Source organism: Phyllostomus hastatus, unplaced genomic scaffold, assembly GCF_019186645.2.
Source record: "Phyllostomus hastatus isolate PE091 unplaced genomic scaffold, TTU_PhHast_1.1 phas_contig_210, whole genome shotgun sequence".
Lineage (NCBI taxonomy): Eukaryota > Metazoa > Chordata > Mammalia > Chiroptera > Phyllostomidae > Phyllostomus > Phyllostomus hastatus.
Genome location: NW_025333737.1, coordinates 8365583 through 8393360, shown reverse-complemented (window position 1 = coordinate 8393360; position 27778 = coordinate 8365583). Strand labels below are relative to the sequence as shown.

At 47.2% G+C, this 27778-nt stretch overlaps 1 protein-coding gene across 2 annotated transcripts in view; it reads right to left on the bottom strand.

The window, feature by feature from the left end:
- SLC39A11 (solute carrier family 39 member 11) overlaps positions 1-24190 on the bottom strand; it is a 262852-nt gene extending 238662 nt beyond the window's left edge. For both annotated transcript variants that reach the window (XM_045837488.1, XM_045837489.1), the window contains exons 1-3: positions 24079-24190; positions 20480-20598; positions 16406-16444 (exon numbers count right to left, since the gene is read on the bottom strand). In XM_045837488.1, the coding sequence (XP_045693444.1) occupies positions 16406-16444; positions 20480-20587 (147 nt within the window). In that variant the 5' untranslated portion in view covers positions 20588-20598; positions 24079-24190. The remainder of the gene's footprint in view (positions 1-16405; positions 16445-20479; positions 20599-24078) is intronic.
- Positions 24191-27778: the final 3588 nt, after the last annotated feature.

Here is a 27778-nt window from a genome sequence, read left to right as displayed (position 1 = left end):
GAGCTTCAGAAGCTAAGAGAGGTTTCCAAAGAGATGCTACAGAAAAAGAAAAACATCTGTGCACAGGTAAGTGCAAAGGCGTCCTGTCACTTGCTTGTCACATGCATGAATCTCCTGGAATTTAGTCTCCAGTCCCAGGGTCTAGGGGGCTCTACTCTGTTAGCTGTTTGGCCAGTCTGGGGAAACAGCTCATGGTCCCAAGCCAAATGTGGGAAGAAAAGTCAGGACACCCTGACAGCAGTGATCAGCTTCCACTAGCGCACTATTAAAGGTTTGCCTCCCTGATATTTTATTCTCTGCTCTGGAGGGCACAGAAGCATTAAACAGTCAGAGCTGGATTTTTCCTCCCACTATTTGCACGAGGTAAACGGGGGAAGGATTTTAGTCTCAGTGGAGCGAGGAGATGCCTAGAGGTGCAGGTAACAGGACTTGCTGCTAAATCACAGGGATTGTAGGCAGCTCAGCTAGAAATACAACCCAAGGACTCAGGACTCTCTGTCTGAGCCCAAACAGTCTCTTTATTACTGCGGAGAATCAGAACTCTGCTTCCGGGCCTCCTTGGCTGCCCAGAGAGGGGCTCCTCTGCCCAGGGAAAGAGAAGTATTAATTATAAGGATGCAGAGGAAGGCCAATTCCTTTGGTGGGGGGCAGAGGGGAGGGAGCCAGGAGCAGGAGTGGAGCAAGGCCAAGAAAACCCCTAGCTCCATCCTGCACCCAGCACTCCCCGTACCCTGGGAAAGGAAGCCAGGGAGGCTTCTGGGCCCATGATTATAGCTCCATAGCCTCCAGGTTTGTTACCACACTCACAGGGGCAATGAAATGAACACAAACTACAGTTTGGCACTGTCCCTATGCTCTGCCCACACACCCACCCAAAAAATACCAGGAAGGGCTTTCCTCCATTGCTCTGTCCTCAGCCAAATGCTCTTTATACCCATAAATAACATTCACAAAATGAAGCCAACTCCCATGCACAGAGGGAAGAAGACTGAAGACTGAATTTGAAAGAGAACTTTTTTACCCTTAAAAAAAAAATTAAAGCCACACATGTGCAGTTAATAAAACCAAATGATCCTGAGGCAGGGATCATAAGAGGCGGTAGTTCTCCCAGCCCCATCCAATTGCACAGCCTGGGCGCACACACTTTCAGAAAGAGGTGTGACCAAAAGATTCCAGGGATGTTACAGCACTTCTCGCCACAGAACACCACCTTGCCCAATCGCTAACTCTTGCTTCCAGAACAACAAAGCCCTGGAACTGGGAAGCATTTAGCCCAAACCCTTTCTTCTCAGGAGACCAGAACACCTATAACTAACCCGGGCTCACAAAGGTATGGCTTCTCTGTTGTTTACTGAGAACAAATTAAGCTTCACTGGATTTTCCAGTTTCTTCCTTGGTGTTTAAGTTAGCAAACTGAACAGAAATTCAGAAAGCCAGTTGGTGGGAGCTGAGGCCCAAAGGGAAGCTGAGAGGCAGGATGGAGAAAAGACCAGGGAGAGGCCCTGTAGGGGGCCAGTGACTGCTGGCAGTGGCCACAGAAAAAGGAATATGGGTTCTGGAAGGATCGACTGTCAACAGGCATCACCTCACAGGGGAGGTAGCAGGTGCTATAGCAGAGCCAAAATATTTTGCAGGCTCCTCCCACCAAAAACTGTAAAGTATTTCTCCACCCAATGAACTTGGTGGGCCTTGTCACTTGCTTTGGCCAACTGAATATGACACAAGTGATTCTGGGTCAGGTCCAGGGTCTAGGCCTCCTGCGACCTTGCAATTTCCACCTGTACCTTCTTGGAACTCTTCCATAGTCCTGCAAGGAAAGCTGTGCTAGACTACAGAGGCCCAGACAACTGGAGGCGCCAAGGCCCCAGACCCATAAATGAGGCCCTCTTCCACCCTCCAGCCTCAGTAAGCTGCCAGATGTCCACAGCTTCATGAGTGACCCTGGGCAAGACCAGAAGAACCACCCACCCTGAGCCCAGCCAACTCAGAATCATAAGAAATAACTGATTGGTGTTGATATAAGCCACTAAGTTTGGAGTGGTTTCTAAACGACACAGGGGTATGGGGGATGGTTGCTGTATGTTGGCTACTGAACATCTATTACATCTCTCCCCCATTATTAGTCATTTTACCTAATGGGAGGAGAGGAGACAGGGCACATGGCTCAGGCCTGGCCAGTTGACACACCACATCCCTGTGGCAAAAAGGTTTAGCATTCAGGGGTAAGCACATAACTCAAGTCGGGCCAGTTATTTGCTGCCCATAAAACTCAATTCCAAGACCATTTACACTATGGAAGACTTCTCCTTCCTCCGGACTTGAGCCTGAGAGGATGTAGACTGTCTGAAGGTGGAGACACACAGAGAAAAGAAGAGCCAGGAGATGGAGAAACCCAGGTCCTGGTGACGTCCTCTGGTCCACAGAGTGTGCCAGTATCTGAGGACAGTTCTACATCTGGATATTTCAACTGAATTGGCCAGTACATTTTCTTTCTTCCTTATGCCCAAGGGAGTTTGTTTTTCAATCATCCATGAACCTGGATGATACAAAGAAATGGAAGAACTGATTTTTTATTGTATACCCTTGTACTACTTGAATTTCTGACCAACTTCATGAATTATGCCTTCATGTTGAAATAAACTAGTTAAAGAAAGAAATAACACAACTCATTTTAAAAACAGCCCATAAAAAATGTACATAGAAAAGCCTAAAAGTCAGTAATAGTGTTAGGGCTCGAAATTCTCTCTGCATTAGGCTGTGTGGCCAAAAGTGTTAACTGTATACTTCAGTTTCCGTTATCCCTCTCCTCCATAACAGAATCCCAGTGTTTATCTGAGCACATTATATCACAACTAAAAGACTATGTATCCTAGCCTTCTTTGAAGCCTGATGAGGTCATAGAAATAAGTTCTAGCCAATGAAATATAAGTGAAGCTATCATGCAGGACTTTCAAGGAATCTCCCGTCGGACTTCTGGCAAGATGGAGGCATAGGTGGACGCGCCGTACCTCCACGCACAACCAAGATTGGAACAACGATTTAGAGGCAGAATAACACCCAGAACTGACAGAAAATTTATCTGAATGGAAGACGGACAGCCAAGAAGTTGAAGTACACCCGTTCATCCAGGCTGGTAGGAGGGGCAGAGAGGAGAAGCCAAGCGCGGGGCACGGCGCTCGGAGAACAGGGAGAACTGGGACCATAAGGCAACCAGGAGGGAGCGCGTAAGGCATCCGGGGTGTGCAAGATCGCAGCGGGTGGACCCTGAGTACGCAAGCGGCAGCTGGCGGACCCAGTGAGGTGGTGATTGTGGACCAGGGCAAAGCGCACAGCCCAGGATCCCAGAGAAGGGACTGAGGTCCCAGGAGAACGAAGCTACCGCCATTGTTCCCTCCCGCCCCCGCCCCTGCATACAACGTCACAATCTAGCAACTAGGGTGCCCAGCCCTGGTGAACACCTAGGGCTCTGCCCCTCACGGTAACAGGAGCGACAAGACCAAAAAAAAAAAAGAAAAGAGAGAGAGACATGTCTCAAGCAGAAGAATAGATCAATGCCCCAGAACTCATCCTTTTGAGCAACCAAGAGATAGCCAATCTATCAGATGCACAGTTCAAAACACTGGTGATCAGGAAGCTCACAGAATTGGTTGATTTTGGGCGAAAATTAGATGAAAAAATGCAGGTTACCATAAAAGAGATGAAGGAAGATGCACACAGAACCAATAGTGATGGGAAGGAAACTGGTACTCAAAACAACAGAGTGGACCAGAAGGAAGAAAAAAACAACCAAACAGGAAATAATAGAGAAATAAGAATTTAAAAAAACAAGGAGAAGCTTAGGAACCTCCAGGATATCTTTAAACATTCCAACATCCGAATTATAGGGGTACCAGAAGAGGAAGAGGAAAAGCAACAGATTAAACACGTATTTGAACAAATAATAAAGGAGAACTTCCCCATTCTGGCAAAGGAAATAGACTTCCAGGAAATCCAGGAAGCTCAGAGAGACCCAAAGAAGTTGGACCCAAGAAGAAACACACCAAGGCACATCATAATTACATTAGCCAAGGTTAAAAATGAAGGAGAGAATCCTAGAAGCAGCAAGAGATAAGGGGACAGTCACCTACAAAGGAGTTCCCATCAGACTGTCAGCTGATTTCTCAAAAGAGACCTTATAGGCAAGAAGGGGCTGGAAAGAAGTATTCCAAGTCATGAAAGACAAGGACCTATATCCCAGATTACTCTATCCAGCAAAGCTTTCATTTAGAAGGGAAGGGCAGATAAAGGCTTCTCAGATAAGGTCAAGTTAAAGGAGTTCATCATCACCAAGCCCTTATTTTATGAAATGTTAAAGGGACTTATCTAAGAAAAGGAGATAAAGAAAAAACATGTATAGTAAAAGGACAGAAAACTCACAATGATTAACAACCACACCTAAAGCAAAACCAAAAGAAACTAAGCAAACAACTAGAACAGGAACAGAACCACAGAAATGGAGATCCCATGGAGGGTTAGCAACAGGGGAGTGGGAGGAGGAGAGAGGGGGAAAAGGTACAGAGAATAAGTAGCATAGATTGTAGGTTGAAATTAGATAGGGGGAGGGTAAGAGTAGTATGGGAAATGTAGAAGCTAAAGAACTTATAAGTATGACACATGGGCATGACTAAAGTGGGGGATATGGGTGAGAGAGGGTATACAGGGTGGAGGGGAATAAAGGGGGGAAATGGGACAACTGTAATAGCATAATCAATAAAATATATTTTTAAAAATAAAATAAATAAAATTAAATTAAAAAAAGGAATCTCCCTCCCTCCTGCCACCTCACTGCCTAGAAAGCAGATGTGATATCCTGAGCTATAGCAGCCATTTTGGGCCAGAAAGATAAAGGCTCGCCTCTGGGGCAAAGCAGTGAGCAAAAAAGGAGTCTGTATCACTGGTGACTCTATGAACCTACTTTCCCAGCCACAGTCTCTAGATTTCATCTACCCAAGAGGCATCTTTCTAGTTTAAATCACTATTTTTCAGGTTTCAGTTACTCTCAGTCAAGCCCAATCTTAAACAGAGCAGCAGGAAACATCACCATCAGTACAGCTAGCTGTAGGTGTCTGGTTGCCATAGAGACCACCCCAACACACAGATTCCAAAGTACAAACCCACTCAAATGACAAAGGCCTGATATAAACCTAAGATACTCCCCCAACCCCCTGCCTCTCCATTTCTGAGAGAGTCCCTGTCAGTCCATAAGCCAGGAGGGTGACACCCAATTCCCCAGTAGCCCCAGGGAAAGTAGCCCCAAGAATGCAGGACTGCCAATTCCTTTCCATTCTCCGGCAGGAGTGTCCTTTGCTCTCTCCCTTCTTAATTCCTCTGCTTCCCCCAAAGTCAAGGTCTCTAACGAGTCAAGGCACCACCTAAAGTAATGCAAGAGCCTCCAGCCTGCCTCTCTACCACCAGCCTCCCTGCATGCTCCCAATGGCTCTGCTATCTGCAACCCACAAAATTCCCTTCCTGAAAGTACAGCTCTGATCATGTCACCCTCTCAAAAACCTCCAGGATGTCCCCACCAATCTAGAGAACAAAGAAATTTTCTTCCACAAGACCCCAGGTTGTCCACAGCAGGCCCCAATCTACTTCTCTGGCCCCTCCTCCCCACCAAACCAATTGCCATTCCCTCAACAGCCCAGTATGTTCTACTCTATGCTTCCAAACTGCTGTTCTTTCTACTTACAATTCATTTCCTTCTCCTGCTCCCTCCTGACATCCTCAAAGTCTCCTATTTTTCCAAGCTGAGCTTCATCCATGAAAAAGCCCTAATTCCCCAAATAGATGTAAACTCCCAGTGTCTGGGTTCCCATCACCTTTTGCCCATTGCCTTCTTACAACCACATGCTGACCTCTCTCATGATTACAGGTGAATGTGACTTCTCTTCTCTTCCCTACCTTAAACCCTTTGCAGGGAGGGATGATATCTTGCTTCTTTGCATATTCCCCACAATGCCTTGCACACAGTAGGTGCTCACTAAATGGTTGTGATGACTTGGCCTGAAGAAAGTTCTCTCCCTGCTCCCACGTTCTGGGCAGGCACTCTCCAAAGGCTATTCTGCAAACAGAACACATGTCTGGGCCATTTCTAAAATTGCACAGGCCGTTGAGAAAGCTTTAATTACTGGCTCTTCTCCCTGTGAGTAAGCCACTGCTGAAATGCAAGAATATGCAATTCAATGGCAGCCTTTCCACAAAGCACTTGTGTTAATAATGTGTATAGGTTTGCTCTTGTCATGCAAAAGCTAAAGGAAAAAACTTAACGAATATTAACTTTGATCCCTTGTGTTCGGCATATCTTTCAAAAGAACTGACACTCACTAAATATTTTTTAATGTGATTTGTACTAAGATGCGTATTAGAAATAATGTCAGGCTACTCTATTATTATTTAAATTGCAGCAGAAGGCACTTAAGTTTCTAACAACTAGCTAAACATTCAATTGAGTTACCAAAAAAAGAAAAAGAAAAGAACAGAAAAAGTGTAACGTCTTACTTCACAAAAGTCTTTGGGAACAAGCTAAACTCCCACCATCTGTCTGGATTTAGTGAAACGTCACCTTGTCTGATGGCAGAGGGATGGCTGAGATAACTCCTAGAAGGCTCTGCCAGTCCTGAGGTTTTTCAGATACAGGATGTGATCCAACAAGGATGGTGCACCAAGTTGGATATAAATTCAAGCTCAAGTTCTCCAAGTAGTAAAGTCCTGGCTCCCATCTTTCTTTTGCAGATGAGCCAGGGAGCCCAGAGGAAGAGCCTGAGATCCCAGCTGGCAGGCATCCAGTATCACCTGACCAACTAGGAAATGAACTTGACAGTAGAAAACTGCCCCCTCCCCACCCCAAACTGCCATCAAAATCCACCAGCCTTGGGAGCCAAGACAACTGCCAAGAATGTGGTGGGCTGCCGTGGGAGCCTAAAGCAGACAGGGCTGCAGCTAGGGCAGCAGCCTCCCTCTGAATTCCCCCGTCCAAGTTCCAAGGCCCCATCCTCCACGTCCAGTGTTCCTTCAACCATGACCCCACCCCTATGCACTGACTCAGCCGGAGTCTTAGCCCCAGAGGTATAGGGACACTGCTTTTTCCAAACACCAGCTCATCCTTTATTAAACCACAGCCTTCATGAAAACAGGGGTTCTCACCTTGCAACTGCCTGGGAACTCTTGAAACTACTAAGGTCTCATTGCACCCCCAGAGATTCTGATGTAGTTAGTCCAGGGTGTGTCCAGGACACTGGGCTTTAAATCGTTCCAGGTGATTCCAACATGCAGCCAAGGTCCACACCTTGCGTCAAAAGGAAGGGGGCTTCCCCAAAGCCAGAGAGCACCCTTAAACCAAACGGCGAAGAACATTAGACCAAGTTAGCTCAATGTGTCAGACCATGGATGCTAGTGACAGCTGCAATCTTGAGTTTGGTTTGAGCTGGGAAACCTAGTTTTATTTCACAATCTCAAATTGCACACTTTGCCCTGAGCCATATGTCTTGACACAATGTGACAAGGTGAATGGAATAAAAAGGTCTACATACTTCATCATGCTTTACTGCAAAGCCAGACCCTGAAGATTCTTCAAAGGCCCACCCCAGCAAAGGGAGGCAGTAGCAACCATTTCATGAGCGAAGGCCAGGTACCCTATGGGAGGACCCACTACCAAGAGAGGCTCTCAGGAAATCACCTACTCAGGAACCCCAGACATTCCAGGGAGAGTTCTGAGACCTCTAGCCGGGGCCTTGCAAGGCAGACAGCTGTGATCCTGATGGTCACAGGCTGTTCATGCTGCCACCAGGCCTCAGAAAACCCTGCCATAAACTAGATCAGGGCTGGCAAACTTCTGTAAAGGGTTTCGTGGACAATACAGTCCTTCTGCAGTTACTCAGCTGTACGGCTGTAATGCGAAGGCAGCCACAGACAACATGTAAACACAGCGGCATGGCTGGGTTCCAATAAAGCTTTACAGCAGCCCCCCTTCGTCCATGGGGATACATCCAAGGCCCCCAGTGGATGTCTGATACTGCAGGTGGAACAGAACCCCATATATACTGTTTTTCCTACACACACAGACCTATAACAAAGTGTAATCTATAAATTAGGCATAGTAAGAGATCAGCAATAACTAATAATTAAACAAAACAACTATACCAACACGTTGTAATAAAAGTCATGTGAATGTGGTCGCTCAGTTCAGGGGTCCCTGCTGAAGTCTTTGCAGAGGCTCAGTGCATTCCAGTGCAGCATGTGGCCATCAATCCGAACACGTTTTCTGTCCATGTCTTGCCGGCAAACTGAATGCCTTTTCCATTAACTCCCACATGCCGTGGCTATAACTTTGGCAGTCTGAGCTGGGACAGCAAAACTAGCACAAATTTCTTCCCAATGTCAGGGATAGGAGACACGTTATTACTTTTGTGCTTAGCAACCTCAGCAGACAATCCTGTTCTTTCCTGATTAAGAACTTGCACCTTTTCGCTTAAAGGAAGCACTTCCTGGCTTCTCTTTGGCATATCTGATTCACCAACATCACTATTCCTGCACTTGGGGGCCATGACTAAGTAAAACAGGCGTGACCTGACACAAGCACTGAGACACCACCACAGTCGATCGGATCACCGAGACGGCTACTAAGTGACTAGCAGGCAGGGAGTGTGCACAGCATGGAGACGCCGGATAACGGGACGACTGGGTCTCATGCAGGATGCAGCTGGAAGCGAGATTTCATCACGCTCCTCAAAATGGTGAGCAATGTATAATTTATTATTTCCTTCTGCAATTTCCCACTTAGTATTTTCAGACTGCGGTTGACTGAAACCACAGAAAGCGAAGCTTCGGATAAGGGGGGCTACCGTATTTAGAACAGGTGTGTGCTGGATTTGGCCCACTGGTATAGTGCCCACCTCTTGACTAGACCAGAATTTCCTTAAAGACAGAAACTGTCTCCTGGCACTTTTTCAAATCCTCAGCACTTGGCACAGTGCCTGGAATACAGCAGGTTCTCATTAACTGCTGAACGAATGAATGAATAAAAAATGTGCCAGTCATCTTAAAAGAATATCTATTAAATGTCTACCTGTTCCTACAGAGATGTATACAACTTACTATGATTCTGGAGCACTCACATCTGACCACTGAAGCTGAATCTCTAGGCCCTTTGTAATCTGCTGCCCATCACCCACACACACTCCCACCTCTCCTTCAACAGAACAGGGAAGGATGCCCACCAAACAAAGAGGAACAGATATCCCCAAGCAGAACACCCTGGCCCAATCCATATGGCAGGCCCAGGCCAGGAAGGAAAGGCAAAGGGATCAAAGGGGAGGCAGGGTCTCCAGGCCAGGAGAGTGAAGGCAGCCTGAGGAGGGGAAAGGAAGGGTGAGAGGACACGGAAGGACCATCCAGGGGACCCTGGGCAGGCCTCAGGGCCACACCACCCCCAATGCTCAGTGGGGCAGGAGAGCCCACGTGAGCACTTCTGCCAAGACAGACGCTGTTCCTGTCCATCCATGTGGACAGAAGGTAATCTATACCATTCCTCTCTCCCTCCCCACCCTGTGCACCATTTATAATGACAATGGGAATCTGAAGCATGAAATTGAAAAGAGAAAAATACAATATTAAAAAAATAATAATCCGTCTCCTCCCGAGTGGTTTTCTTCCATTTCTCCTAGCTTCCTCTCTCACCCACCACACCCTCTGGCAGCAAAACTGCTTTCCACTTGGTGTGGGGCTAGGAGTCAGGATACGCTGGGAGGGAAGGCCCTCACCTTGCTGGCACAGGCTGCATAGCGGGGGGAGTGGGGAACAGGGGACAGAGCTGCCACCACGCTGCTCTTGTGCTCACAACATCCACTACTGTCTGGGTGCCAGGAGTGCTGGGCCAAAAGTCAGGCTTATCTCCCATGGTATGTTCAGTGTCTCCTGCCCCTGCCTGGCATGGTTTGGGGACAGTCATCTCAGCTGAGACAGTTATCCCACTGTAAACTGGCCATTTGAGACCTTTAAAAATAAAATGCTTCAGCACACAAACTTAAGGGTCCCAACCTCTCAATTATGAGTGTTTAAACTGTCAGTGTCTCGCAGCATCATTATGCAGGAAGCAAAGGTGGCAGGTGTCCCTTAACCACTGTGCCAAGAGTCCTGGAGCAAGGCTGTGACAGTCTGGCTTAGAGAAGGGCCGTTCCCCACATTGCCTTCATGCACCAAGCCACACTTAGCTCGTCAAATGACACCCCTGGGGCAGGTAGCTCAAAGTCCCACCAAGCTAACTCTTGTACACCTCCCCACTTCCTCACTGGGTGCCCACTGAAAGGGCAGCTTTACCCCTAAAACACACAAACGTCACCTCCCTAGTCCCTGCATCCCAGTAACAAGAAACTTGCAGAGAGTAGAATCCAGAAGGCTCTGGAGCTCCCCAGCTCTCCAAATCTTCACAAAGCAAATTTAAGAAAGGAGCTCCACTTTGGACAACTGCCCCCAAACTCCCAAGGTGACTGATTCATCCAGTCACAAAGATGCTGCAGTGGGACAGGCTCTAGGTCCGAGCTTGTTCAGCAGCCCAGGGAGGTCGTCTCGGGGCCCTTTGCTTCTCTTACCCTTCCTGTGGAGAAGGAAATCCTGGCTCAGAGAAACAGAGAGCAACGACCCATGCAGGAGCTTTAATGCCCGGTTAGCACACTCCTTTCACACTGCCTGCTGGTACTCTGGCTGGGGCCCAGCCCACTTTGGTGTGGTCCAAAAGACCTCACATTGCAAATCTCCATTAGGACATGTCAGGCTTCCCTACCTCTCAGGCAGTAAGAAAAAGGTAACAGCAATGATTGCTTCCCAGTCAGGCTTTTTAGGACCAGTAGTATAAAAGCTAGGATTTCTGAAGACCTAATTCAATGGCTGCCCCCCAACCCTGGCTCTTCCCCCTCTCCTGTTTGCTTAGAAGAAACCTTCCTAGTGCATCTGGCTGAAATCTCCTCCCTGAATCCCACATCCTACAGTGAAGTCCCTTTCTTCCCATCCATTTTCCACAGAAATGGAAAACAGCTGGTCACCATCATCCCTCCAGACTGAGGGGCCATCACTGGACAGCATCATTAATTTCCAACAGCGAGCCAGTTATTTGCAGAAAACATTATTCACCACTTGCTGCACAGAAGCAGCAGATTCAGCCAAAATCTCCTTAAGAAAATCATGTCCTTCATAAGAAACCAGCTCCCTGTGGGGTTAAATAATAAATGTTAAATTGCCTTTTCATGCCTAGAAGTGAGCTTCTTGATAGGTGGGCTGTCTTTCCTGCAGTTCTCATGGTCATATTTAGGCCTCGCAAGTGCTTCTTCCTTGATAGAATGTAGATTAGTTTCAAGATCCTCCCTGAGTTCGATTGATTTTGAGTTCCTCCATGAGTTCGGGCCTCACCAAATAGAGACATCAGAACCAAGGCCAAGAAAATTAAAATGATGACCCTGGATGTTTCAGCCTCTCCAAAACCATCTACACATTTATCTCTGGAGACAACGGCTGCTTTCTCACTCAGATGAAAACGTATTCAACTTCAGGTTTAAATGTACCATTGAATAGGGGAGTAGCTGAACAGGTGAAGCCAAAACTAGTGACAACACTTCACCATTACCTTATGACAAAAGATCATGCCGACTTTTGCTGGAACTCACCCCTTGAAATATGCAGATCCAAGAAGCTCTTAAAGAAACATCGGTCCGATGCCTTCAGTGCTCAGGAGAGTCAACAGAGGGCCCAGAAGGCTAAGGAGCTTGCCCTAGGTCACACACTAAGTGCTGGTGGTGTCTGACTTCTCAGGTGCTTGCTGTAACCCTACCTGGCAACTTTGCATTATGGATAAACCACATGCTCTCTCTGGATTTGTTTCCTTTGTGTAAATAGCAGCAGTTGGACCAGACATCAACTAGAAGGCATGGCGGTTTAAGAGGGGGAACTCTATGGTCAGAATGAGGATTCAAATCCTCGTTCTGCTCACGGTATAATCCTGAACAATTTACTTATAGTCACTGTGCCTCAGTTTCCTCAATGCAAAGTGGGGGTACATGATACTACCTGGTATATACCTCACAGAGCTGTTATGAAAATTAAATGAGATGATCACAAAGTTCTTGTGAGAGTAAGAACTCAGTAAGTATTAGTTATCATGTCTTTTCCAGCTTTAAGGTTGCATGACTCTAGGACTCTAACAGGGAGAAACAACTATCCCTTATTTTTAATGGTAACATTTCTCCCCATTAATTTCATGCCTCAGGCAAAAATCAAGGCCAGACATGAGTACTGAGAAGGGAAAGATGATTACTAGAGACTTGGGGAGTGATTTAAGGAGTCAGGAGACAAACAAGCAAATGGATTTGAAGAGGAGTCACTTAAGAACTGATTAATGCTTCCAAGGTCCTGCTAATAAGAAAAAAACAAACTATAAAACATATTGCTAAGCACATTTAAAATACACATGACCCTTGTGCCAGGAATTTCTTACAGAAACACTTGTTTCGGTGCACAATTTTATATTATGTAATATGTCATTGCAGCATTTTACTGGAATACATATTTCAATGCGCATATGACACATGGGTAAACTTAGGCACGACTGACTATAAATACATGTTACCTCTGTGCGAGGTGTTTACAATAGGACCCCAATCAACAGAGGCTGGTTTTCCCTTTTTCAAAATATTTATTTAGAACATATCAGAGCTATGTGAAGGGAGCAGCATCTTTGAGATAGTGGGTACTACGGCACATTTAGCTGTCCTGACACTTGGTAAGTGAATAATATAAATATTCCAAGGCTCCTGCTGAGGGCTAACCCTGGTGACCTCTGGAAAACAAGGGGCACAGGCAAGCAGGCTTCCTTCTTTGTTTTTTAACTTCAAAAACACCTGAATTTTTAGGCATTGCACTCTGTGACTAGAGATGACAAATCAGAGTTCTCTAGACCAGGGTTTCTCAGCTTGGCACCACCGACACTGGAGCTGGAAGATTGGCGGGGGCGTGAGGGGGAGGTGAGGGAGCTCTCCTGTGCATGGCAGGGTGTTTAGCAGTATTCCTGGCCTCTGCCCACTAGATACCAGGTGTGACAACCAACACGCCAAATGGACCCTGGGGGACAAAATTGCCCCTGGTTAAGAACCTTTGTCCCACACAACAGATTAGCTACGTTAAATAGTGAGAAGTACAAGCGATTATTACAGCTCAGGCCACCTGGGCCCTATTGCCTTTCCCCAAGGTTGGGAAGCTTTTGTGAGAATCCACTCCTAGTCACCAACGCCCCTGAGGTTCCCTGAGTGTGAGTCCCACCTGCCTCCCACGTGGTGCTTTGACTTTCGGTATCAGGGGGCCTGCCAGGACTCCCTTTGCACAATGAGCTCACATTCAAGGTCAATTTTAGAAAAGCAAATGGCTTTATACTCTGATAAAAACACACAAATAACTTTTAGAATTTCTTTTTCCTACCAACTACTTTAAAAATCAAAAGCAAAACTATTTAGATCCTCACGGCTAAGTAAACAAGATGATACACTGGTCTGATGATGTTTTGAAGGAAGTTACATCTTAAATGTTTGTGTTTTGATGCTCCCAAATTTATTCTTACATGACCTAAGGACAAATACACTCTGTTTTTATTTCTTCATTTCCTTTTGGTTTTTGCCTTTGGCGATGTAAATCTCACAAGGGCTTTTGGCCTGAAAGACTATAAAGTACACGGGACACCCCAATGCCTGCTCAGAAGCATGAATGCAGCACAAAACAAAACAAAAAAGTTCCTGTGTGCCCCGAGGAGAATTTTCAAAAACTAGGTAGCCCAGTACTCATTCTGAACTTGACATTTAAAAGGCTTTCATCTAAGTTTATGGAGTTGCAAAAGATATCATTTCTAGCACATAAACACTGATGTGTTTAAACAAAGCTGCTGGATCGGGCACTCCTGTGCACCTAACCAGCACAGGGATTTGGCTCCTACCGTTATCCACCTAAAAGTTCACGTAAACTAAGCCATGCATTTATGCTTCACACACTTTTCTGTCCATGGGTTACACTCTCCACACACCAAAACGCACAGGCAAGCTCTCGTCAAAAAATTTACATCATTCCTTTTTTCCCAACTTCTATTTAATTACATTTCCCCACAGACTTTTATCCTAGAGCAACTCATATTTTAGACTAGAAAGTCAACTATTGATTTCTTTATCATATATCCCTTTAATATATTTATATACATTTCAGTTCAATTTTTAAATAAAAATTTCCTGTGAGCCTAGGGCTCTAACTGCTTAAAACCATTTTCCAGGATTGAGTTACCATTAACAGCTACTAGTGGTCAAGAACAGATCCATAGCAATGAAGTTATAACACATAAACATTAAAAAGTAAAATACTCTTGAAATGCAAATTTTCATGGATGAGGTTTTTTTTTCTTGTTTGTTTTCAATTCATTCATATATCCACGAATAAACACTAAGTAGTCATTGGTAGAAAAAGACTGAGTTAGGCATTAATTTATTTCTATTTTTCTCTATTTTATTTTCTTTTAACAGAAGATGGGAAAAAGTAGATAGTTTGTTATAATATTGTCATTTTGTTCGTTGAACTCTTTCCAAGTGACAGGCCCAAAATCCCACTGTGCTCCTTCACAGAAAATTACTTTTAAGGATCCCTCTGCCCACAATTTGATTAAATTCCCACCAAAGGACAGGACAGCATCCGGACTGCTGGGGGATCATGCCCGGTGATGAGCGACAAGCAGCCTGCACTTTTTCCACACCTACACCAACACCAACACCCGGGGTCCCTGTTTATGCGTGGAGACTGTGCTCCCCCTGGGGACACGACAAAAGGCAAGAATGTGGCTTTCTTCTGTGAAACGGAGAGGGCCACTGTGTGAGGAAACCTGGGAAAGGAAAACCAGCTGTCAGGGCGCCTCAGGCAGAACAGCTTTGGGAAAAAGCAAACCTGGGAGCTGAGGACCTGGGAACCGGCTCTGTGACCCCTCTCAGTGCCCCGTGTAACACCTGCTGTGCCTCCACGTGCTCGCAGAAGCGCAGAGTCCAGTCCCACAGCTGCTGACTTAGAGGACTTCCGGGAGGTCCCACCCCCAGGCTAGTTTTTGCAGATCACAGGACTATCAAAACAGGAGAAAAGAACTAAATCCTGATTGACCAAAAGGGAAAACTCATTGCACGCCTTCTGATGTGACTCACACAACAGGAATACACAGCACCACTGTGACACACTCATACCCGGGAAATGGCATCTGAATTAAACAAGCCTCTTGGTCTCACTCTGAGCTTACAGGAGATGTGGGGGACAGAGGGACAAGTTATACTGCTGCGCCAAGGAAGCAATCAGCCAAATTCTGAATGTGGGATGTTCAATAGACAGTGGATGTAGTTTCTCTTAACAAATTACCACCATGGGGAAAAAAATGGGACTGTTAAAGAATAAAAAAAACTCAAAAGATGTAACAAGCAAATTCAATATGAAACTCTTGTTTGAATCTCAATTCTAAAAAAACCATTTTAAAGATATGATTTTTTAGACAGAGGGGAAGGGAGGGAGAAAGAGAGGGAGAGAAACATCAATGTGTGGTTGCCTTTCGTGCACCCCCTCCTGGGGACTTGGCCCGCAACCCAGGCATGTGCCCTGACTGGGAATCGAACCAGTGACCCTTTGGTTCTCAGGCCAGCACTCAATCCACTGAGCCATACCAGCCAGGGCTTAACAAAACCATTTTGGAAGACACCCTTTAAAAAAAATGGAGGAGATATGAATGTGGACTGGGTATGGGATTACAATTAGTATGAGGGTGATTATCCTTAAAAAAGCACAGGTCATTCAGTTAGGAATGTGCATTGAATTTGCAGATGCAACTACATATCTGGGATTTGCTTTTACAAACTATTCCAACTTCCCAAGAAAGTCAGGGGAAGACAGATGAAATGAGATTAGCAAAAGATCAATAATGATTGAAACTGAGTGGTGGTACCTGGGGTACGTCATAGAATTCTCTCCACTTTTTTACATGTTTGAAAATGTCTATAACAAAAAGTGTTTTACAAGGGAAGAGGAGAGAAAGAGAAGTTCAACTAGTGCCAGCAAAACCCTGTGGTAGGCCCTTCCTAAATATTATCTTATTTTACAAGTCCTCAGGCGGCTGCCCAAGCAGCCTCTTTCACTGTCTAAAGAGAGGCAGGGGCATTGAATACACTGGAAATAAACAGGGCCGGTGATCACGGGGAGGCCTTAGCACCTGCACATTAGACATGCATCCTGGTCACACATGGAGAGCATGGAAATACCATGCAGCAGAGAAATGTCAGAGTAAACATGTCTCAATTTATTCCCCCTATATCATGCTACTTACCCCTGCAGCAAAGCCAAGACTTCCATCTAAGATCCGCCTCTGAAAATGAAAACAGGATGTTTCAGTTTCTAAGGGATATTTCCCAGAATGAGAGGAAACCATTACCCCTAAGAGGGCCACATGAATAAACAGTGGGCCACGCCTGAGTTTCCAAACTTGCCTGGAAGCCTGGACCCGAGCCTTTATAAAATGGACCAAAAAATCAGGGGAACCAATTTTTTTTAACTTCCATCCATCCCACAGCCAATCAGAGTCTTCTTTCAGTGCAGTACACAGCTTGCATTGGCCCACGTGCTGCCTCTTACTCTCTCCGTGAATTATGACTACGAAACTTTAATACCTAGCTGGCCTAAAAGATGGAAATTGACAAGTGTTGCCAAGGAGCATGCAGACCAACCAAAACCCTCCCACACGCTGGTGGGGGTGCAAACTGGCACAGCCACTGGGAGTGACCACAGGCACAGCCTATGACCCAGCAGCAGTGCCACTCCTGAGTAATTACCTAACACCAACACATGCACAAATTCACCAAAAACACAAGTACGAAAATGTTCTTAGCAGCGCTGTTTGTGAGCGCCAAAAACTAGAAACTACCCATGTAGACACATCAATTAGGATATATTCATATAGCAAAATACCATGTGGCAAGGAGAACACACACAAAATATATATGAATGGAGCTCACAGTCAGGCCGGGGCATCCAGTAAATTGCAAAATAAATAGGGTGAAATCAGCCAGACATTGAAGAGCACACACTATATGATTACTCCATTTACAATTTATAAAAACAGAGAAAACTACTCTCTGCTGTCAGAGACCAGGAGAGGGATTGCCTTTCATTGGAAGCTGGGGTGTGGGTTGTGACTAAAAGAGAACCTAAAAGGACTGCAAGGCAAGTGGGGGGAGCTGGTACTGTTCTAGTGCTTGATCTGGGTACTACTGTATTTTCATGGGCATTTGTGAAAAATTATCAGGCTGAACACTTATAAAATGTGCTTTTTCTACATGCAGCTTATCTTTCAGTCAAAAGTTTTTTAAAGAAGTGGCCTAAATTAGGGATGTCATCTATAACCATGTGAACACATTACAGGCACATCAAGGCATCAGTCATCTGATCCGTGAGACTCCCCCACTGAGGTCCGGGTAGCTGGAGCCCCAGGTCGGCCATCTCCAGCCGCAGCAGCCTCCTTCTCCCTCTGAGTGACTATGGGCTGCGGGGAAGGCTTTGACCCCAGTGAGCCATACCAACGACATTCTTCTCTAGGCGCGCCACAACATAAGCCATGTCAATCTAACTGATTAATTTAATCAAGCCAGACATATAATAAAGAAGTCGGGTAAAATCATCCTATCAGCATTCATCTGGATCTCCAAAAGAGAAACATTATACTTTTTTCTAAGGTCAATAAATCTGTTATTCTACTTTCAGACATTTATTTCAAGGAACTAAATAGATACATGCTCAAAGATTTGTGTTCATTATAACACTATTTCTAAAAGCAAGAAAAAAGGACATAACCTAATTGTCCAGCAGTTGGGTAGTGGATAAATAAATTTCAGTACATCTTTATGACAGGATACAACATAGCCATTTACATAACCCATGTAATCAAAGCAATCAAAAAACCATTTAGGGGTATGGGGGATGCTTATGACATCAACTGAGAAAAGCTGGTTATAAAACATTACATGCAATTTGATCCCTATTATATAAATAGACATGTAGATACTTATGCATATTCAAATGCAACTGAACAAATTTGAACAAATGATTTTTCCTTTCTGAGTAGATTAGAAATTTTTAAAATTATTTCTTTAAGCTTTTCCATATTTTACAATTTTCCTAGAATTAAAATATGATTCTTAGGTTAGGAAAATGAATTCTGAGTAAAGCTACCCCAGTGCTGATAATAGAGGACAGACGTCCAAGTGTCTCCTGTCTCAAGTGACTCTCCCTGCAGCCCCAGTTTCAGCTGGGTGAAAACAGAGCACACCTCTGTGGACTCACACCTACTATGGCCTTCATCTCCCCAGGCCGTGCTCCTTCCCACACACACCTCCTGTGCAGGAAGAGTTAACACAGCCCCCGCTGAGCCTGCTCTCTTTGGAAGGTCCTGCTTTCAAGGTTGGTCTCCGGCTGCCTTCTGGGAACCCGGAACTGCAACTGCTCCCTCCTCTCCCTAACTGATAAGGATGGGTCACTGCACCTATTCTACAAACACTGCAATTTACACGGGACACCTGCGAGTCTGCAATGTGAGTGGTAGCAGCGGCTAGCGCCCATAAAAACCTGAGTCTCTAAAGGGCACCACTGTGCAGACACATCACCACCATGCTGGGGAAGGCCCACAGGAGGGCCCGGGCATCAAAAGCCTATGCACACATTTCTCCAGACTCCGCCTGTCTTTCCCTTGCTGCCCTTGTTGTGTGTCCTTTTACTGTAATAGACCTTAGGCAGGAGGACAACTACACACTGAGTCCTGTGGATCCTCCTAATGAATCAGCAAATGTGTGAGTGGTCTTGGGGACCACCTACATGCCTCTACACAGGGAAAGGCCTTAGCAATTCCTCCTCCTGACCTGAGTGGGTACCCGCCCAGCCCCAAGGAGAAGGGGGCCCCTCTGGGATGGCTCCCCACTTCTGAGGAACCCACAGCACTGGCCAGGGCCACACGGGGCTCTGAAGTTCTACTCATCATAGTACTGCATTTAATTCAGCTCTCAACAGCCAGCTAGATCCCAGCTAGTGTGACTCAGACCTTTCCTTCTCAAAGCAAAAGAATCTGGTAAAGGTGAACACATGGGCTGCTCCGTCCCTGAAGGGCACCAGAACAGGACCCCAGGAAACCCGGTGTGGCTGTCATGAAAAAGGAGGGGATCAGGGAACCTGGAGCCCTCTCCTCTGGCTCCTGGGTGTCTCTCATTCAGGGGCTGGGTATCGAATGTCTTCACTACCGGTGGACGGTGGACGATAACCTGGGCTCGGGGTTGTGTGTCTTGAGTTCCAAGCCTCTGCTGGCCTCCGAACACCCACGGAGGAGGGAGGAGAGTGCAGCAGGGGAGGTCCGATCTTATCGCTGACATCGATACCTGCTCTTCCGGTTTCTGACACAACAGTGACTCGCTTGCCAACTTCCTAGACATGTTTTAGTTTCCAGATACACCTCACAGTGTGTTTGACTAGATCTTAAATCACTTACTTGCTTAGCACTCCTATAATTTCTAAGGTTGCATTCACCAAGTTACCCATGGACCACTCTAGGTCTAGGGATGGAGGGAGTCAAGGGCTGAAGAAGTGTAAGGAACTCAGGCCCAGGAGGAGAGGGCTGACATATATGGAATATGTGTTGGGGGAGCATGGGGTGTGAGTGGGAGGAGGGTGAGCATATGTGAGGAGCTCTGGGAGTGTGATAGTATGTGTGGACTGTGTAGGAGGGATGTAGGGTAGGAGGGATGTAGGGTAGGAGGGACAGATGTGGGCGCATGGGAGACATAGAGGTGCATGGTGTGCAGGGGTGAGTAAAGGTGGGTCAGGGTGGGGTGGGCAGGTGCTGGATCTGAGTGTATTTATCCCAAAGGGGTTGGGGGAGGGAATAAAGAGCCCTGGATTTGGAGTAAAAAAGAGAGGGAACAGATACCCTTCCTTTCCCCCAGGTCTCTCCACCCATTCCAGCTAACTCAAGGCCACAGGGCAGAGCAGTACACTGCAAACCTATTGTTCTTCTTCAGCCATGCACATCACCATCTGCACCAGGCCTTGAAGAGACTGGATGGAAGATGAAAATGGGGCAGGGGCTCCAGGAGGCTGAATCACTGGGCTTCTCACCCCCTGCTCCCTTGGAATCAGGAGGGGAGGTCAAGGAGTGCGGGGGCCATAGACACCTGCTCTCCAGGCCTGGTAGGGAGAAGGGGAGCAAACGAGAGGACAGAGGACAAACATCACCCACACCCTGGAGGTGTGGCCAGTGGCATTTGAGAGTCTGCCACCCTGCTGGGAAGAATGGAGATGTTCCAGAGCCTGCTAAGAGAGTCCCCACGAACTTCCAGAACCAAACCAAGACAACTCGACTCACCTGTCCACTAGAGAATACGAACACCAGAGCCGCCCCAGCTGCCGTCATCCCCCAGGTGAAGAAGGTCCCCAGCAAGGCCTGGAACACAGTGCTGTAGCCTTGGAGCATGCTGGATACGGCTGTGTGTAGAGGAGCAAGAGACTGTCAGTGCCAGTGGTCCCCTCCGGTGACACACACATGTTCTAAGGTGTCCTAACCCCCTCTACCTGAGCTGGCCTCCATTTGGGTTGGTCTATGCACCTTCCCACCATGCCACCCTTCAGTGAAATCATCTAATTCTGGAAGGAAAGACATGGGGACACTTAGAGAGACACCAGAGGAGAAGATACCATGAAAGAGGTTACAACATTGGGAAGTAGTTCCAAAGAGAAGCTCAAAGAATGTGAATTATTAAGCCTGGAGGAAGGGAGGGTCTGATTGCAGCCTTTTGCCTTTCACCTTTGCCTCCTGCCCCTGCCAATCATCATCCATCTTCTCTAAATACTGGTGACCAGCTCAGGTTCCCTCTTGAACTCATCCAGCTAAGTCCTGATCCAACCTTCAATAGCTCCCCATCAAAGTGCCTGTGGCGGCTCCCATGGCCTGCCAAGGGCATGCTCCACTGACTGAACTTCAACTGGCCCGGCGACAAGCCTGTGTCTCCACTACCATTACGCCCCAAGTGGGCACCAACTCAACTGAATTATTGATGGCACCTGGGACAAGCCCCACATGGTCCTACTCCAAGTCTTTCTTCACGTGGTTCCCTCCCAGAATGCCTTCCTTCTCCACCTCCACTCATCTGATCCAGAGCATCCTCTGCTGCCTACCTAATGCCAACGTATGCCAACTTCAATTCCATGCTTTTCCAATTCATCTCCACACCCATCCCCGCGCATAGGCACATCTTTGGTGCCTTCTTTATGTGGGCTTGCCTCCTTCAACTTTTACATCATTAGCTGTTTAAGAACAGGGATAATGCTTTTTCACATTTGGCACACCAGTATGTAGGGCTTCTGGCCCCAGACACTGCTTGCTGAATTATCTGTGCCACCCTGGACAGCTAACCTTGACAGGACACTCAGCAAAACAAGGAAACAGAGCTGTAAGTAAAATGCCCCCAGTCATTAAAGCTGAAGCTAAAGTTACACCACTGCCCACCGAGGAACATACAGGATCATCCCCTCTTGTTTTTCTCAGAGGGCCTCCTCTACACTTGAGTGTGTTTTAAATCCTAGCTCTAAAATGATAGGGAGTTAGACTCTTGCTGTGGAAAATTACAGGGCAAAGAAACCCATTTGTTGAAAAGCCCTGTGTTCTGGTACACAAACATTGGGGCCCAGGGCCTCCTCATCTCAAAGGGCTCATTCAGCTCCTCACTGGTCGTCCAGCACCCGCAGGGCTGGACACAGCCCCATTGGGCTTATCCCTGCCAGGCCCCAGAGCTCTGTGAGGAGCCAGCAACCCTGGGCAAATGACGCTGGCTCTATTGACCCTAGAAGGAAACTGTGACAGAGGGTGTCAGAGGCCCTCAGGCCATGAGCTCAAGATTCAAACCTAGTAAGCCTGTGGGTCCAGGTAGACCCAGATAAACCCAGGTGAACCCACGTGAACCCGGGCTTGACCCTGGTGCCAGGAAACCTCTAGGACAGATGGCATCTATGGATTCAGACTGTGTCTCCATAACCTAAATGGAACTCAGGATAGTGACTGCACCAAGCAAAGAAAAAAAAATCAGCCCTGGCTGGCGTGGCTCAGCGGATTGAGTGCTGGCCTGGGAACCAAATGGTTGCAGGTTCAATTCCCAGTCAGAGCACATGCCTGGCTTGTGGGCCAAGTCCCCGGTGGGGGGGCACATGAGAGGCAACCACACATTGATGTTTTTGTCCCTCGTTTTCTGCCTCCCTTCCCCTCTCTCTAAAAATAAATAAAATCTTTTTAAAAAAGAAAAAAATCATTTAAAAAAACACCTCCTTTTACATACGTCATCTTGTTAAGTCACCTTAAAAAAAGGGGTTTGTGTTTGTTTTTAAAACCAGACATCTGGATCATGACAACCACCTATGTCTAGCTGCCTGTGGATAAAATTTCAAACAGCATTCACAAAGAAAGGCACACAGCTATCATCTTCTTAGTATTTATCACCCAAGGCAGGTCATTAAAAAAATATATGAAAAAGCAGTATTGAATGTGCCTTTTAACAACTACAGAAAAGAGGAAACCATTTGCATCTGCTAAAAGGCCAAAGTCCAAGTGGGTTTGGTTTTGGAAAGTTGTAGGTGTTTGTGGGGCTAGTCAGGGGGAACACACTCTTCCAAGCCAGTGCATTTACAGCTGACACCGAGACACAAAAGGGGCACATGGGGAAAACCAAGGGCACCATCCCAACAGCTGCAGCGTTTATCCTTGGCCATGCAAGACCAGCGCCTCTTGGAAAAGTTTCTTCCCCTTGTTGTCTTAAAAAGGGTGGTCTGAGAATCAGCAGCCCTGGTCCCCCTTGGGAGCTAGTTAGAAATGCAGAATCTCAGGCCCCACCCCAGACCTGTTGAATCAGAATCTGCCTTTTATCAAGTCTTATACACATTCAAGTGGAAAGTCCTGGTCTAAAACTAGAACAACTTCGACGAGGCCCAGAACTTAGAAAGTGATTCTCCTGCCCTGTGAGGGACTGGCAAGGCCAGCGCAGAGCCCCAAGAAAAGAGTTTTCTCCAGTAGCCCTGTGGGGACAGGGTGCAGCAGCCCCTGCACCTCAAAAGAAGCTTCCACAGTGGGACCCAGGCTTCCTTGTGAGCTGGATGTTGATACATAAACCTTGATTAGATTGCAAGGGGAAAGGGGTTGTTCTCTGCTCACCCCAACTTCAAAGACGCCAACACCACCCACAGGTGCGCACTCTACTACAGCAGCACCTGAGGCGCTCCTGGCTGATCCAGGTTTTCTTTCTTTTCTCTCCCTTTTAAACCCGTTGTTGTGCTTCCAAAAGTCAGCTGCAAGATGGTGATGAAGCTGCAGGGCAGAGACAGCACTTAAGGCAAGTGCACACGCCGGCCCTGGCTCCACTAGAGGAATCCTGAAAAATGATTTGGGTTTGGGCTGCTACGGATGTGTAAAAGTTCTCCAGTAGCTCGCTACTCAAAGTGGTCCGCAAACCGGCTGACCTGGCACCGCTTGGAAATGCACAATCTCGGGCCTGCAGCATCTTAACCAGATCCCCAGTCAAGTTCCAGAGGTCCTGCTGACCCCCAGGGCCAGGTGGAGGGGACAGAGATTGGCCGCAATTGTAACCACCTCGTTCCTAGGGCTCCAGGGTCGCCACACGCCCTCCGTGAAGCACTGAATGAAGAGGATCTTGGAGAACCAATGACAAAGGAAGGCAGGTCGACACCCTCCAGCTTGCCTGGGAGAGGCGGCTGGGGGCGGGTGGGTGCGGGGGGTGTTATTCTCCCTCCTCAGCCACCTGCCCATGCCGCCCAGCTTCCCCTCCGACCCCCTCCAGTCCCTAGGCACTCCCTTCTGAACTCCAGGTTGCCCTTCCGAGTCCCACACTCTGGCCCTGATGGCCCCGGACCCCGGGCCTTTGGCCCAACCGAAGATGCTGAAGGAGAGAAAAGCCGACTCACTACGGTGCCCTCTCAAGCCCCCACTCCACTTCCATCAGCCCCCGCTGCCGCTCGCGCGCGCCGGCTCCACTCCCGAAGTCACTTCCTGCTTCCCTCCCCGCACACGTGTCCCTCCGCCCACCAGGCCCCGCCCCGCCCTGCTGTGACTGGCAGATCCTGCCGAGAAGATAAATTCTCTGGTTCACAGCCTCTGCAGGCTCAGGAACAGATGGGGCGGGTAGACCAGAGCCCTGGGGCCAAGCGGAAAGGACATTGTGCATGTATACGCCTTGGTAGTTTTATCTGAAGCCACAGAAACCCAAGGAAAGAGACTATGTAACATCCCTGATATCATTTATCTCACAGTGAAGTTCCATGCCTTGAGGGAGCAAACCCAAATGTGTTTGAAAGGGTCTGGGAGTAGGGGTGGGGGGAGGCTGGGATCTCCTACCATCAGCATCCATTCTCTAGGTCAATGTCCCTCAAACCTCTGCTCCCAACAAGGTCACCAGGAGCGATGTCAAAACACAGAAGGTGAGCACCCTCAGAGGTTCTGGTTCTGGACGTCTGGGCCTGGCCCGAGATTTTCTGTTCTAAACCAGAAGTTGCTGGGATCACTCTGAAAATCAGTGCTCCAGGTCAAGAACTTTGCTCTGAGAGCCTTCTATAAAAAGACCAGAGAGAGCCCTGGCTGGTGTGGCTCAGTGGATTGAGCACTGGCCTGCAAACCAAAGGGTCGCTGGTTCCATTCCCAGTCAGGGTACATGCCTGGGTTGCAGGCCAGGTCCCCAGTGAGGGGTGCTCGAGAGGTAAACGCACATTAATGTTTCTCCCTCTCTTTCTCTCTCCCCTCCCCTCTCTCTAAAAATAAATAAAATAAAAAAAAAAGACCAGAGAGTACAATTGCTAGATTTAGCCAAAAATTTAAAAAGATGCTTGGTTAAATTTACATTTTAAATAAACAACAAATAATTTTTTAATGTAAGGTTGTCCTGTGCAATATTTGGGACATACTATACTGAAACCTCTTTCATATTTGTTGTTCATCGGAAATTCAGATTTAACTTGGCATCCTGTATTTTATCTGATGACCCTACCAGAGAGTAACAGGGACAGAAAAATGACCCATCATCACATGGCCATGACCAGAGGGTCCTATAGGAGCAGCTCTTTTCTGTCCAGCAGAAGCCAGTCATTCACGCTGAGGATGGCACCATATCCAATGACTGCTTCAGGAAGAGGATATTCTCACTGCAGGGTGGTTTCTGCCCTCAGGCGCTTGTCTGACCAGGGAGAACACCGGACTAGCTTTCTTGGTCAGCTCAGGGTACCCTAAGAAATGTTTCTGTTGTGTATAAGCTACCCAGTTTGTGGGATCTTGTTATAGCAGCATGAACAGATGGTAACACCCCATTTTACAGATGAGAAAACTGAGGTCCAGGAAGGCTCTGTAGTGACCCCAGGTTGACAGAATAGTGTGGGAAACCAAGCCCAGCTGACTACAGAGATGGTATTGGGACGCTCAGTGCTCTCAGCATGGGACTCAACACCCTGATCGGCAGACTCTCTCACTTCCCTTAAACCACACCTGTCCCTAAAGTGGGGTACCCAACGCCCAAGAGACAAATCGAACCATTTACCATCTTTCCCAGTACCCCACCCCCAACACACACATACATGCACACCAACCCAAAATGCCTCTGTCTTTCTCACATTCCCTTATTATGTTGACCAAAAGAAAATGTAGGGTCCTTAAAGCTAAATGCACAGGTTCTTCCCTCCAGCCCACCTCCAGGCCATTCCCAGCACATCCCTATTCTCTCCCACCAGGCAACCTGCCCTGCAGCCTCCATGAATTGGGAGAGGGGTGGAGGGATGGAGTGTGCAAGAACAGACCAGAGCACTGGCTCACTAAAGGGTGGCAGGGTGCTTTGCAGGCAGGAGGGCTGCCTCCCAAGTATGGAAAGGGCATAAAATTAACTGATCTTGACAAGCAGTGAAGGAACCACAGGGCAGCAGAATGATGGTCCTTTCCAGAAGAGTCACCTCCCCCTGAGCATTGGAATGGGTGAGCAAAGAGGTGGCAGCTTCATCTTAGAAAGCGCTGGAGAGATGGAGAAGAGACGGCAGCTGGGCACAAGTGATCCAGCCCAGTGAATCCTGGATCTCCTCATTTTTGCTCCTTTCATTCTCCCTCATTTTCACTCTCCTTCTCCCCCTTCTCCTCCCTCTCTTTCTCTCTCTCCCCTTCCTCTTCCCCTCCCTCCCTCTCTCAGATGACATTTCTCTTATGAAGTAATGTAGTGATTGAGTACAAACTTTGGAACCTGACAGCCTAGAAGGAATCCCAGCTTAGCATGTGGCTTTTCTTGGACAAATTCCTCGACCTCCCCCAGCCTCAGTTTCCCCATTCTGAGCCTGGGAATAATAACAGGTACTGTCTTCAGGTTACTGTAACTGAACCCAACACCCAGCCCAGTACCCCTCATGGCAGCCTGAATTAGTTCCCCTCAACCTTCTCTCGTTCGTTTATTCATTCATTCATTCACTCAAGAGACATTTCGTGAGGCTCTGTTCTGTGTCAGGCACTCTGCTAGACCCTGGTGTGTGCAGAGTCACTAAACACACATGGCTTTGCCTCCCCACCCTTTCATTTCTTTCCCATCTCTGAAGTCTGACCACTGAGGCATCAGGAGCACTGAGATAAGCCTGGGAGCCTGGGGCAGCCAGTTCCTTCCCTCAACAAACTGTGGGTAATAAACTGCCCACCCACGAAAATGGCATTCAGATATACTGATGGGATCCTAGAAGTAAAAGCAATAGGCAGTTTATAGAAGTGCTATTGAAATGTAAAGATTTTGTTGCTTTGTTTGGAGGATTTTTTTAAGTACCCCCACCCATATAGCCAGAATCCATCTACTTCTCTCCATCTCCTCTGTTGCTGCCTTTGCCCAAAATAACAGCTCTGGCTCCTCATTCTGCCTGGCCACCTGATTAATCTCCCTAGTTCCCATTGTGTACCCCCCCACCAACAGTCCATTCTTCATACCACAGCCAGAGTGATTTTTTAAATATACAAGTCCAATCACATCTGTCTGCTACTGCAAAAGCTTCGTGGGCTCTCCATTGCCCTTGGACTCAAGCTCCCACCCTTAATCTATGAAGCCCTACGTGGCCTGGCTGTGCTCACTCTGGACCACTGTAGCCCTTCCTCAGTCTGCTTCAGGCAGGCTGGTCTGCCTTCTCCTTGAACACTGTGCTTACTCCTGCCTCAGGGCCTTAGCACTTGCTCTTCCTTCTGGAACACATCCTAGAACCTCTACTTGGAGTGTCTGTCTCCAGAATTTCACCTGGATGGATCCTTCTTGTCACTTGGATCTCAGCAGAGGCCTTCCTTGAACCCTCACTCTAGCATTGACCTTCCAAGGCCTTCTTCACTCTCTTCATGGCACTTCTTGGTATCTGACATTCTTATTTATTCAGTCCCCTTCTACTGCAAGTTCTGTGGGAGCAGTACTCTGTCTGCCTTTTGCACATGTTGTGTCCCTAGCACATGGCACATAGTAGATGTTCAGCAGTTACTGAATAGGTGAGTCTCTCAGATACAAAAATGGTATTTGTTGGCTGCACTTTACATATGGAAGGCCTTCCTGAGAGTTATAAGAAAAACAATATTTGTATATTGGATCAGATTGTCCCAACTAGTTCAATTGTAACTTGT